The sequence below is a fragment of the Lissotriton helveticus genome, chromosome 4_1, assembly GCF_964261635.1.
Source record: "Lissotriton helveticus chromosome 4_1, aLisHel1.1, whole genome shotgun sequence".
In the NCBI taxonomy this organism is placed as follows: Eukaryota; Metazoa; Chordata; class Amphibia; order Caudata; family Salamandridae; genus Lissotriton; species Lissotriton helveticus.
The window spans coordinates 1,109,819,288-1,109,833,061 of record NC_136063.1 but is presented as its reverse complement, the minus strand read 5'-3'; the positions used below and the strand labels follow the sequence as shown (position 1 = coordinate 1,109,833,061).

At 39.3% G+C, this 13,774-nt stretch overlaps 1 protein-coding gene across 1 annotated transcript in view; it reads left to right on the top strand.

The window, feature by feature from the left end:
* The window catches only part of LOC144828114 (dynein axonemal heavy chain 5-like), a 1,079,012-nt gene that overhangs the window by 670,032 nt on the left and 395,206 nt on the right, over positions 1-13,774 (top strand). Inside the window, exons 61-62 of the mRNA XM_078686235.1 lie at positions 8,799-8,975; positions 13,431-13,625. Of these exons, the coding sequence (XP_078542361.1) occupies positions 8,799-8,975; positions 13,431-13,625 (372 nt within the window). The remainder of the gene's footprint in view (positions 1-8,798; positions 8,976-13,430; positions 13,626-13,774) is intronic.

Below are 13,774 nucleotides of genomic sequence, written 5' to 3'. Positions count from 1 at the left end.
GAATATAGACAGCCAAAATATCGTTTTTAAGGTAAGTGAAGTAATATCGACTGTAAATAATATAGAAAGTGAAAATATCCAAGTATATAATCTAGATAGTAAAAAATATCGTTTTTTAAATAATATTTAATTATTTATAGTGTTTTTTATGTTATAATATGTGTGAAAAGTGTCATTTTATGTTATAATTATTTTTAATTAATGATTTTTTTTAATTATTGTGTAATTTTATTCTGTAGCTGGTTGTGGGTTTATAGGGGAATAGGGTGGGAAGTAATTTAATTATAAGTAATTAAATATGTAAATTTATTAATTGGTAGTAATAATTAATTAATTGGTAATTAAATAATATTTGTTAATTATTTAAAATTTAATTGGTAATTAATTTAATTTAATTGATTAATTGCTAATTATGTAAATTAAAATAATGTATTTCCTGTAGCGGGTTGTGGGTTTATAGGGGAATAGGGTGGGAAGTAATTTAATTATAATTAATTAAATATGTAAATGTATTAATTGGTAGTAATATTTAATTAATTGGTAATTAAATAATATTTGTTAATTATTTAAAATTTAATTGGTAATTAATTTCATTTAATTGATCAATTGCTAATTGTGTAAATTTAAATAATTTATTTCCTGTAGCGGGTTGTGGGTTTATAGGGGAATAGGGTGGGAAGTAATTTAATTATAATTAATTAAATATGTAAATTTAATAATTGGTAGTAATATTTAATTAATTGTTAATTTAAAAATATTTGTTAATTAATTAAAATGTAATTGGAAATTAATTTAATTTAATTGATTAATTGCTAATTATGTTAAATTAAAGGGGTATTTTTAGGGTTCAGGGTCAGTTTTTGTTTTTTGGGTAAAGGGGTATTTTTAGGGTTCAGGGTCAGTTTTTAGTTTTTGGGTAAAGGGGTATGTTTAGGGTTCAGGGTCAGTTTTTAGTTTTTGGGTAAAGGGGTATTTTTAGGGTTCAGGGTCAGTTTTGGGTTTTTGGGTAAAGGGTTTTTTTAGGGTTCAGGGTCAGTTTTGGGTTTTTGGGGTACAGGGGTACAGTGTAAAAATAAAGTAAAATTAAATTTACATTAAATTAATTTAATGAAATTAAATTAAATTAAATTAAATTATATTAAATTAATTTTAAATAATTTAAATTAAAAAAATTATTATATACTTACCAATACTTACGTTGTAATGCTAGTGCGTTGTAAAAGTTGCGTTGTAACGTCATATACCCACTGTTGCACTCTTTGGAGTGGGAATAGTAATTGTAACCCCTACGCTATCCAACGCTTTCCCTACTATTGCACCCACTGGAGTGGGAATAGTAATTTTTACTCTTTTGTATTTGTACGTTAATAATATTGGCTATTATTTAATTAAATTTTGTTACTATATATATATATGTTTTAAGAAATATGATTAAAAAAATATTATTTTTTTACTTTCATTAATTATTTAATTATTAAAAGTTCTTTTAAGTATTGTTAAGTATATTTTAGTAATTAATTTTTTATATTAATGTAATTAAACATTGTTTTTATTAAAGTCGATATTTTTTACAACTATATTTTTGTAAACGATATTTTTAACTCGATATTTTTGTACTTACCTGTTTGTAGATAGAAACTCGATATTTTGTCTCTCGATATTTTGTCAACTATATTTTTGTTGGTCGATATTCTGTCCCTCGATATTATTTCAGTGATCCATGCGTTGTAATGACATGCGTTGTAGTGGTATGCGTTGTAGTGTCATGTGTTGTAATGGTTGCGTTGTAATGGCATGTGATGTAATGGATGTTGCATCGTAAAAGTTTCGTTGTAATGGTAGTGCGTTGTAAATGTTGCGTTGTAAAGGTTGTTTCCCCTCACAGCATGACAATCTAAGGTTCGGCAGTTCGCAATAGCTTAACTGCTATTACTTCATGATAAAACAAAGTGAATGCGTGGGAGACCCCAAATAACAGTATTTGAGGTTGGTTTTAGGATTCCTGGTGTTTTAAGTGATATGCATGTATCACCATTTAGGATATACAGCCCCCTGCTAAGGGTAGGCCGGCCTGTTAATGGGAATGATGAAATATTTTATCATCTATGCCATCATTAAGATGAGTCTCTTACCAACAACGCCAGGCATTTAGAGTGTTGGACAGATATTGCAGTTATGGTTGGAAACTAAGTAACAGATTAAATTGTTTGGAGACTTGTTTATGACCTATAAAGGATGATGGAAGTGGTCTCATAGTCTTATAGAATCGAATAGTCAACAGGTAAAAGATAATCTATTGCAAGGTTAGCATAGAATGCAGGAGGGGGTCATATTGGACCAGTTACCCTTTCCCTGCATATGTGTGGGCCCCTTTTCCTTCACACATGACACCCACCACTTATGGTGGATGTATGCTGGTGTAAATGTATGGCACTGACCTGTGTCCTCCTAGGAGTGAAATGACATCCTCACAGATCCAGAGTGAGTGCCTACGGGAGAAATAGCAGCATCCCCAAAAATAGGGGTCTTGCCTGCATCCTTTCTTACTTATCCTCTTATAGAAGCCTGGTGCATCTTGGTCTGGATTGTTTCTTTTCTGGTCCCACCTTGTCAGCAGTAGCAGAGAGGATCTCTGATTCAGAGCACATAGTAGAACTGACCCACCAGTGACTCACATTAGCCTAATTCTGAACCACCCAGTTCCTGTGACTCCAAGGCTCTTGTCCTGTCTCTCAGAAAGGCCCCCCTACAAGTATGGAACAATCAGAAAGAATGATTGCTCTAGCCTCCCATCCCAAGATGGGGCATTGAAAATGTCCCCTCTACACGCGCTCTAGGGAAGAGGCCTGTATACATGGAATGAGGACACTAGTGACTTTATAGTTAAATCTATTTCTCAGATGTATATCATATAACATTTAAATAAAGCTATTGCTTGTTCTCTCACAGATGTTGTCGATGGTTATTGTGTGAAAGATAGAATAGAATGATATTGTAAGGAGTTACTTGTGTACCTATGCATGAAATAAAGAGGAGTGCACACACTAGCAGCTGTTAGTGCCTAACATTTACCAGATAACTAAACACATTTGAGCCTGGGCAAAAGATTCATTCATGGCTGTCAAAACACACTATAGGTGAGAATCTCACACATTCTATCCTACATAGGAAGCACCTAAGTGGATGTCTGTTCGTTTTTATGACATATAGTGCAAACCTAGCTCTAAAGTAGCTGTTTGGTTAAGATTAGCGGGAGAGTAAAATGTAGTGAGATTTACTTACAAATGGGCATGCTCTCTTCCTTGGCATCCATGCAGGGTAAAAAAGCAAAGAATTATTTGAAAAGGAGTGTTTTTATTTTCTGCTTAGAGTAGAGGCGTGGTCTCATTTATCCTCTCTTGTGCTAGATCAAGGCAGGTTGAAAGGAGCTCTCTCTGACACCTTGTTTTCACGTTAGGTGCAGAGGGAACAGAACCTGAGTTTGCATAGGAAAGATATCTGTTAAAGGGAAAGACTGTCATAAGACACAAGGAATAATAGAGCATGTTCTGGACTATCTTAAAGCCACAAAATAGTTGTTGCCTTCTCAATAAACGTATTTGATACTAACGGAGGAAACAAACAGTATTGTTAGTCACTCCGTGTATAGTTAGGGCGAAAGCAGGTTGAGAGAACACAGTTTAGTGCCTCTCTTATCAGAAAAAGGAGCAATGCAAAGATGGATTGCAGTTGAGAAAAGCAGCACAGGCCTTTTATAAACTTTACGATTTTCCTGTCACTAAAATTCATACTGCAGGAAAAAAAGCAGTGATCTTTTCACGTACAGTGATCATGGCGAGCTTCTGGTACATACAATAGGTTCAAAGAAAAGGTATTTTCAAAGTAGAAAGAATCGTCTCTTTATTTCATAGAGTATACTAATTAAACTGCCAAGTGGGTTTTGATGAAAGATATAAAAGTACAGAGTGTCAAGAAACAAAAGGCAACACTAGACATAAATTCCCCCTACCTCTCAAGCCCTTGGGTTTTTCACTGTTTCTCTTCCAGAAGCAAGAGAAGTCATACTATTGTATTTGCTAAATATTGGCAGTGATGGATGTGATGGTGTCAGTGGTGGTGCTATTACTGGTGATAACAGTTTGGCGGTGGTCTTGTGTTATTAGTACTTCGACTGGTAGTGGTGTCGTTGGTGTTGATGGTGTCTGGCTATGGTGGTGGAATAGGTGGTGTGTAGCTGGTGGTGGTTTTGGCAGCATTGATAGTCTTATTATCAGTACTACGGTGGTAGAATTAGTGGTGGTCTTGGTGATATTGGTGGTATGGTGACTTTGCTGATATGTGATGTTGGTGGCGTATGGTATTGTTAGTGGAGTCATATTGAGGGTAGTGTGGTAGTGATGGTGTCACTGGTGGTGGTAATAGAATAGTGGTGCTTTTGGTGGTAGTGTGGTTTTGGTGGTGGTAGTGGTATTGTTATGGGGTGCTGGCATTTGTGCCATTTATTATTGGTAATATTTGTACTGCCTGCTATATTGAAAAATGCTTTCTTTATACAATGCATGAGATGAATGACAAGACAAAAAGCGTGATTGTTTTGTGTACTTTTTAGATATACATTAGTCTGTCATGCCTTGCAGTGCAAGCATTCCTCAGGCAGTGCAATGATTAATCAAGCAGACAGCTGCATTAACTGAGATGGAAATGTTCTTCTGGTATGAGTGACACATGTCTAAATCCAATAGATGAAAGTATCAAGTCAAGTACAACTTTATTTCGTTTTTTTAAAAAACATAACATGTACACAATAACAAGACTTCAAAAGTAAAATACAAACAATGTGCAGAAGACCATAAAAAACACATTATAGTATATAACAATACAAATTAAGTTAAGTGATTAATACCAGATTTCATCATGGGAACATTAAAACAAAAAACACACAAAGCATCTCCATACTAGAGCAATTTCCAGGGGTACAAAAAACACAATACATTACAAAATGCCACATTAAAAAAGATTTAAATTGTTAAGAAATCAAAACTAAAAAAATGTACAGTGCGTAATTCTTTCATGGTATTTTAATATAAACGTTACAGAAAAAGATTTCCTATCAATCATGAATCAATTAGCATATACCTTTTCTGATCTTAACGGAAGCACGAATAAAACTAATGATGGCGTGGCAAACAAATTCAGACGATAAGCATTGTAGAAAGGTAAGACTCCGTTTCGCAGATCGATAGCCAAAACAGTGTAAAATAGGGAATTTTTGTTTTTTAATTTAGGAACAGTATAAAAGCTACACAAGAACATGAAATGTAAACATGATTGCCTGCTGATATCGTTACAAGGACAACACAGTTAGAAATCAAACCAACAACCCTCTAAAGGGCAAGCAACCAATAAATAAACAAGGTTTAACCTAAAACGAGTTACGCAAAAACAATGCAGTGAATTAGGTATCCATTCCAAATAGGAGCTAGATCCGACCAAAAGGGCAATCCCCATATGATAACTCACCGTTGCCATTTCCGATAATGTTTTGGAACTGTTTAAATGACTGTTTCAAGAAACAGAGAATGGATTAAAGCCTTCGAATTACCACCCATCTTGTCAGGGGAGTAAAAATAATTGTGATGCCCCCAAGTCTCAAAAATATTTCCTGATTTATGCAAGCCAAGGAATATTGTGGCTGTAATTTAGGGCAGTTCAATCAGAGAGGACAAGACAAGAGAAATTGGTAAGAGATGAGCTCCAAATGTTGACCAGGTGTAAAAGTGGGGTTAGTTTGATTATGTCCTCAATATACAGCAAATTTACCTCAGCGTAATTAATTTTGAGATGCTCGTGTGGAATGATAATAACCTATAAAGAATTTGTTTTCTACTATTTGCAGGCAGGCAGACTTGCCATACCCCCACCCAATAGGCTTCCATGGAAATGCACTTGGCTTTAGATAAGGTATTAAATCCCTTATCAGTTTTAGTTTTAATTTTCTGGCAAACAAAAAATTGCAGCAAACACATTTAACATTTTGAGCTCTTGTTGGGTCAATAACTTATCCCATTTAAAGTTTGATAAAAGTGTATGATCGAAATAAGCTAAAAGTTGAAGTGGAGCTGTTACAAAAACCTACTATAGTTATATGGTAACCAATAGGTCGACCCACTCCTTAAAAATGAGTACAGCAGTTGACTAAATGTCTTCAAACTTATGAAAAGGAAAAGCACGTAGGCATCTCACTATCAGCCATAGAAATATAAGTGTTCTGGAGAAGGCCATAGATGCAGATGTAGGACTAAAATTGAGTCTTTTTTAAAGCACAGAATATGCTAGAATGAGAAGCATTATTCCAATGTATAAGAAGAACCTGAAATCATCTCTCTGTTGTGGTTTCCCTTCGCATAGACACAGAAGTATTAGAGGGGTAGTTTCATATGACTACTCAACATTAGCCCATGGACTAGAGTAACAGGTCTTTCGTAGACATCAGCTGCAGAATGCAAATAACATGCTCTGCAACTTAGTGGAACTCTATGCTATTGAATTATAAGACCTAGAGACAATATATGTATACCCTCAATGTCAAGTGAGGCTTAAAGCTGGGACTAAGCTGACAGCTCTCTTGTCAGCCTCTAACACTACAGAATGGAACACTGATTTGACCATGATGGTTTCAATGAACAAGTTAACTATTTTCTATACTCAGCTTCTTCTTTGAGTTCAGTTACTGCAGAGAGGGCTCAGTGATGATAGTCTCAGATGTATCTGCCATGTGACTCGTTCACACTATCCTTTTATCTAAAATGCCCCATGCTTAAGACACATCAAACACATCTTTCACACTTTACTGATTTTGTGGACACCATTGTACATCTGATTTGATGAAACTGGGAATGAAATGAAAGGCAAAGAGATGCTTCATTTATGATGTTTGGAAAGTTAGATTAACAGTTTTATTTGCAACTTCACGGACACTAAGGATCTGTAATTGGGATTAAATAAATACATGTTTATTTAGTTATTTATGAAAACTCAGTGATGAATTCACAGAAACACTACTGTACCATCATGTAAAAATGTGATCAAATGTCCACGCATCAAAAATTGTAATATCTCTACGTAAAAATACAAAAGTGCATTCAGGCTTAAAAAAGTTCACAGCAGAATAAAAACATAATTTTGTAAAAGTACAAATCGTATTTACATTATTAGTAGAAACTTTACATAGGCATTTCTTAAGATAATTTTCCAGGGTGAAGGCTAGCCCATAGGCAAAACGTAAAATCTGACCGTACTCTTTGAAATTAATATTCATAAGAGCAATTCTAAGTGAATCATTTCAGTCGAGGAAGACTGCTCCATACCTAGATAACTTTTCCATAATTTGCATTCAGTACTAGCATACCTTTTGCAGTGCAGAGATCGAATAAGATTCTGGGGCATATGTACAAGCCCCTATCACCACCACAACGTCAATTTTACCGATGTTGTGGTAGCAATAGGGGCTTAGCCTTGTTTACAAGACAGCGTTAAGCCACTTAATGTGGTTTAACGTTGTCGTAAGTAAGGCCCCCTTTCATGCTATGGTTAGCGTGAAAGGGTTGGGCAGTGGGTGTTGTGGTGGGTGTCCACCTCCAACACCCACTGATTTTGACGCTACCCCCTATGTACAAGGGTGGCGTATATAGGAGGCAGCTCCAAAATTAAGACCTGGGAAAACCTGGTCTTAAGTTGGCGAAACGAGGAGAAATGTATTGTTTCTCCTCGTTTTTGCTTTTTCCATGTGTGTTGCCTTGTGCAGCACACATGAAAAAAAGCAAAATGCAATGGATTGTTTATGTTCAGGAAGGTGTCCCCACATGTACAAAAACAATTCTTTAAAACAAAGGCCATTTTATGACTTTCATGCGTGCTGCACGAAGCAGCACACATGACAGTGACAAAATGGCATTTTAGGATTGTTGATGTGCAGGAAGGGACACCTCCCTACACATAAACAATCCTCCCCTGCATGCAGACAATCTTGCACTATGGTGCAAGTGTGCCTGCATTAGCGCTTAGCTGCTAAACTTAGCTCCATTGCAGCACTATGGTGCAAGGGTGCCCTCATTGGCGCTTAGTTGCTAAACTTAGCGCCAGTGCATGGGGAAACAGAAGGCTGCACCACATTCATGTAAATATGGTGCAGCCTTGTGTTTCAGAAGTGGCGGAGAGAGGTGTTAAGCCAGGAAGGCTAATGCCTCTCTCTGCCACTTCCTTGTACATATCCCCCTCTGTTGCTTATACAGCTGCAGGAGCAATTTTGGCTACATAAACCTGTAGTGGAGGCTATACTGATTTCAAGCATTTGCAACCCTTGAAATAAAATGAAAACATGTATGTTTTTATTTTGAAAGGGGGAAGTTTAGATTCACACAATTTGGGATGCCCTGTCGAGGTGTGGTGATGGAATTGTCCACATTGATGAAATTGATCTAGACTAAGCTTTCATAGAAAAATATAATATACTGTGAAAAGGGCGCTAGTTTACAGGTGGTAATGCCGTTCTTACTATATGTTTGGATGTATATTACCCTTGCAGAATTGGTTTATTTGCACAATAAAAAAGTGGCACAACATGAAACGCTGTATTGCTGGTCATGCAATACTCGCGTTGACGGGTTTTTCTAAAAGACAGTCCACATAATTTCCTTCATATAAAAACAATACTTTACCTTTACAAAACACATTTATAAACATGTCACTCGGATTCTAATGTTTACACATGAGCTGATATTTATTTTTCTCTACCTCAGATTCGCTGGACAGAAAGTAGCAAAAACTTTCAGAGCCAAATTGTGCGGCTGGTGGGAGATGTTCTCCTGGCTACTGGGTTCCTCTCCTACTCGGGCCCATTTAATCAAGAATACAGAAACCTGCTTCTCCAGCTCTGGAAGAAAGAGATGAACACTAACAGGATTCCTAACAGTGAGGTGAGTGCAGGGCTCTGAAGTAATGCTTCTAGTCTGTAATTAACATGGATGTCCCTGTCATTGACCTCACACTTCAGTAACCTAGGCCAGCACTTCCATAAGACGGGATAACCCAGGCCTAATGTTGCCAAACTACTATAGAGCCTGACAAAATTATATTTTAACTGGAGTGGTGAAAATCTTTGCACTCCCCCTGCACAAGACTCCATGATACCCACTTACCCAATAACAATCCCCATTACCAACCTCCAGTCATACTCGCCCCATCTAGTACCAGTTCCCTTTGCCTTCTTCAGAGTTTTTTTCCTGTCTAATTTTCCCTATGGATCATCACCTTTCACAACTATTGCCCCCCGCCCCCCTTTCCAACCTGCATACTTTATCCGCCACAACCACTATTGGTTTCTGTGTACTCAACACAAAAAATGCCCCAAGTCACTGCCCTCGATGAATCCATAACTTTTACACTTAGCAATTGTTTACATTCCCACTTCTTTCTGTCAGCACCCTCCTCCCAGCACCACGTATCATGCAAAGTTATTTATATTGATCTCACTGCTGTGATGTTATTACTGCAACATCATTTAATGTGGCCTCACTTGTGTTAAAGATTGTGCCTCAAGGCTCATTTCCTTCCCTCTCGGGAAATGTGATAGTGGGCCCCAGAGTGTTTCCACTTGAACTAAGAGCTTGGTGCAAATGTCCAACAAAAATAAGATTAATCTACATATTTGGAAAATATGGCATATTTTTCATGTTTTTTTTATTTGTACTAGGCTCCCACATTTTTCTTTTTCTTTTTTTATTTTATTGTACTTGAAATTACCAAACACACAATATAACAAATCACCAGCCTCCCAGCCATGGTTCCATTCTATCTTATCTTGTACCTACGAAATTGAGTTCATTTCGTTGCTACACAGTGTTTGTATTAAAATACCAATATATATTTGTTTTCTGGCAGGGAGCTCATAAAAACCCTCCTCCACTCCTCCCTAACAAACGGGGAGAATTGGTATAGATTTACCAAAAGGGCGACCCATCTAAGCAATGCCAGCAACCTAGCCACCCCAAATCTTCTCAAATGTATTTTGACAACCCTTTCCCCCGTATATTTCCTTCTCCATTAGCCTGTACTGGCCATTCCTTTTTCTCATTCCCGGTGTTGAGGAAGAGTTGCTGGCCCCCTTTGTTATGCAATATTTCGTTTGCCACCAAGCAACCTAGATTAACTAGGAGTTTGTGATAACGGGTATGATCTGTCTGTCCCCACAGCTCAGTAGTGCAAGCCTAGGCTGGAGTTCCAATGCCATACCTGTTGCTTCCTCACGTGTCCCCTTCACTGACTCCCAGAAGCTCGCTATCTTGGGACAGTTCCAAAGTGTGTGATAAAAGGTGCCTTCCTGTCCCCACCCTTTAAGGCAATAGGCGTCTGCAGCCCAGTCGCGTCTATACAGTAAGGTGCGTGTGCTGCATATTCTGTGCACAATTTTGAATTGAATCACTCAAAACTTTGCTGGAATGGCCACCTCAGCTGAAAATAACAGCGTCTCCCACCAGTCCCCCTCGTCTAGGTCTCTGCAATCGCCCGACCACCTCTCCAGTAGCCCAAATTTGGGAGTTTGTGTATTCCCCATCATGATCCCATATGTTAAGGAAATTTGTTTTTTCCCCACCGGCTCATCTAGCAGTCGCAGTTCTAGATGCGAAACTTCTTGTGTTTTCTAATTTGGGGACACACTTTTTTTAAGAGCAGTTCTCAGTTGAGCATATTTTAGCCATTGAACACACGACATCTGATATTCAGATTGTAAATAGGCAAAGGAAGGCACCCCATTGGCATCCCATACACCCACAAGAGATGAAATACCAATATTGTCCCACTCCTGGAATCCTGTCAGAGTTGCTACCTGTCTGGGACTAGACCCTTCCCACAGTGGCGTTCTCAGGGTCAATTTGTTCCCCTACCCCATCTCTTTTGTCAATTTCTGTCAGACATGTACTACCATTGCATTGGCCGGGCATGCATCGAGCCCAAGTTTACTACCATATAGTGAGTGAAAGTAACTTTTGTACCCCATTGACCCTCAATGTAAATGATATGCAGGGTCCTCCCAGTCCATATATGTGCAATGATTAACCACAGATACCTGTGCTGCATCATATTACTTTCTAAGACTCTGCAGGGCAATACCTCTTTCATACTTGGACTGCTGGAGGTTTCGTAAGGCCTTCCGCGGCTGGCCACCTCCCCATAACAGGTCACACACTAGCATATCTGCTCATGCAAAAAAGGAATCTTGGAGTTTATACAGTGAGTTTTGTAGGATATCAAGAAATCGTGGGAGAGACAACATTTTAAACATTGCTGCCTTCTGAGGAAAGAAAGCGGTAACAATTGCCAGTGATTGACATCTTGCTCGACTCTCACCAGCAAAGGTGCCAAGTGCACCTCATAGTGCGAATGTGGGACTCTGGTAATCCACATCCCCAGGTATTTAAATGTGCCTCTTTCTACTCTAAGCAGAAAAGCTAACAGCTGTCTCTGATCCCAATCTCCCATTGGGAATAGGAGGGATTTTTCCCAGTTAATTGCAACCTCCCCAAAGATTTGGAAGACATCTCTCATTCTATGAGTGTCTCAGTCGTGTGTGTCAGATATCATCCATGTTTAACGATATACGCTCATCCCTTCCGGACTTATCCTGCCAGCCCCAGATCTGTGTATCTACTCTCACCAATCCCTCTATTGCCAACTCAAACCACATCGGTGAGAGGGGGCATCCCTACCTTGTTCCCCTATGTAAGTGAAATTCCCTTGATGAGCAGCCATTGACCCGTACATGTGCTTGTGGCCTGTCGTAGAGTCATTTTACCCACGCGCTTGAATTTAGGGACCAAGTCCATTTTTGGTAAAACCTCAAAGAGGTAGGGCCATTCTGCTGAATTGAACGCTTTGTTGGCATCCAGTGAGGCTATCGCCCGACCCGCAGGTGAGGCCATCACCGTCTAGGCCTTTACATTAAATGAACACGGGAAGAAATTAACGCAGAAACTCACGGACAGATTTTCTACATGAGGTCACTAGCTCTGCCAGTTAAAGATTTCAACCCCTCCTGGGCCAGCTTCAGTGCAAAGAGTGCTTGCAGGCTTTGTACCTTTCAAAACGAGTCATGGGTACCTCCTGCTATGTTGCTGTCCCTCCCTCGAGCACCAGCGAAGGCAATTAATTAAACCGGTTTGCCTGGCCAATGGGGCTCGGACATGTCAGGAAGCTTCGAGCTTCTGTTTCTCAAATTCTGCCCCGTGGGCCTTGGCAAGATGTTGCAAAATGTGTGCCCATACTCAGGCGATGTCTGTCAGCGAGCCCGGTCGCGGCCAGGAAGGAAAAGCAAATGCAAATGAGAAAATCCGAGCTCGCTTAATAGCCTGAGTGCTGGCGGAAGAACTCGGGACAGCACTGACTGCCTTGGTTAATATTTTAAATGAGCATATATTAAGCAGCAAAGCGAAGGACCTATCTGCTCAACGTGGTCCTAATGATCATTTTTAACACATATCAGTTTATGCAGGCCCTACCACATTTGATCGACGGTTTACAACTATCGTATTTTGCACCTTTTATTCATAAAAGTGTTATGCAGTTGTTATTTGTTGTCAGTTGTCAGTTGTTATCTGACACTTGTTTTATTCTCTTCAGATTTTATCTATTTATAATGTTTTCAAATAACTAAACAATAAAGCATTCAATTACAATTATAAATGAACAAGTAAGTGAAGAAATGTAACTCTCAATACAATTCAGATGTTTTGTTCCTTGAACCTTTCTTAACAAAACGTCATTCAAAGTTAAGACGCTTGTGACAAAACAAGTAAGACACATTTTTTTCACAGAAAGCCAGTCACGCCGCGTCCCGTTTTGCCTCATTGCTCACAGAGTGTGATTTTCCACTCGGCAGGCAGCAGCCGTCCCCAGGGCGGCAAAGCTCCCGGCCTGAAGCGCACAGCAGGCACATACTGCAGGCAGAGGGCGCGCGGGGACACCTGTGCTGCGCAGTCAGGGAGCAGCATGAACAGGCAAAGTGCAGGAGCCCGTTATCCTGAAGGATGTCACAGCTGGATATGCTCCTAAGCATGGCAATGCTGTATCCCAGAGAAATTGTTACATTCATAAAATGAGCCGAGCTTTAACAAATGAGCCCATTTGCATCCCACGATTAATCGGCGCCAAAAAAACGTAATACAAGAAACTAAATGACGGCCCACACTGCTAGGCTGCCTTTATCTTTATTAATGGCACACACCGCAGAAAAAGAGAAACTAACACCGAGGCACCATCATGTGCAAGCATTTTTTCCACAGAGCATCACAACCCTCTCAGCCATTATGAGTTTCACCATGCACGTGCACTGGCGCTAACACTGTAATGTGTGTTTCATATATTTTATTTCGTAGGATCTCAACCTCATCAGTCTGCTCGTTGACAACGCCACCATCGGAGAGTGGAACCTCCAGGGCCTTCCCAACGACGACCTGTCCATCCAGAACGGAATCATCGTCACCAAAGCGTCTCGGTTCCCACTGCTCATCGACCCCCAGGGCCAGGGGAAGATCTGGATAAAGAACAGGGAGAAGAACAACGAACTGCAGGTAACGCCACGACACGTGGGAGGGGGGGGACCACGGGGGCCTGCGCGCGCTGAAGCTAGTCAGACGGCAGTAACGCTTCTTGGCGCGAGCATCATGATAATCTGCTTCCAAAGCTGCTCGCACATATGGCAGTGACGATTCCTACGGGT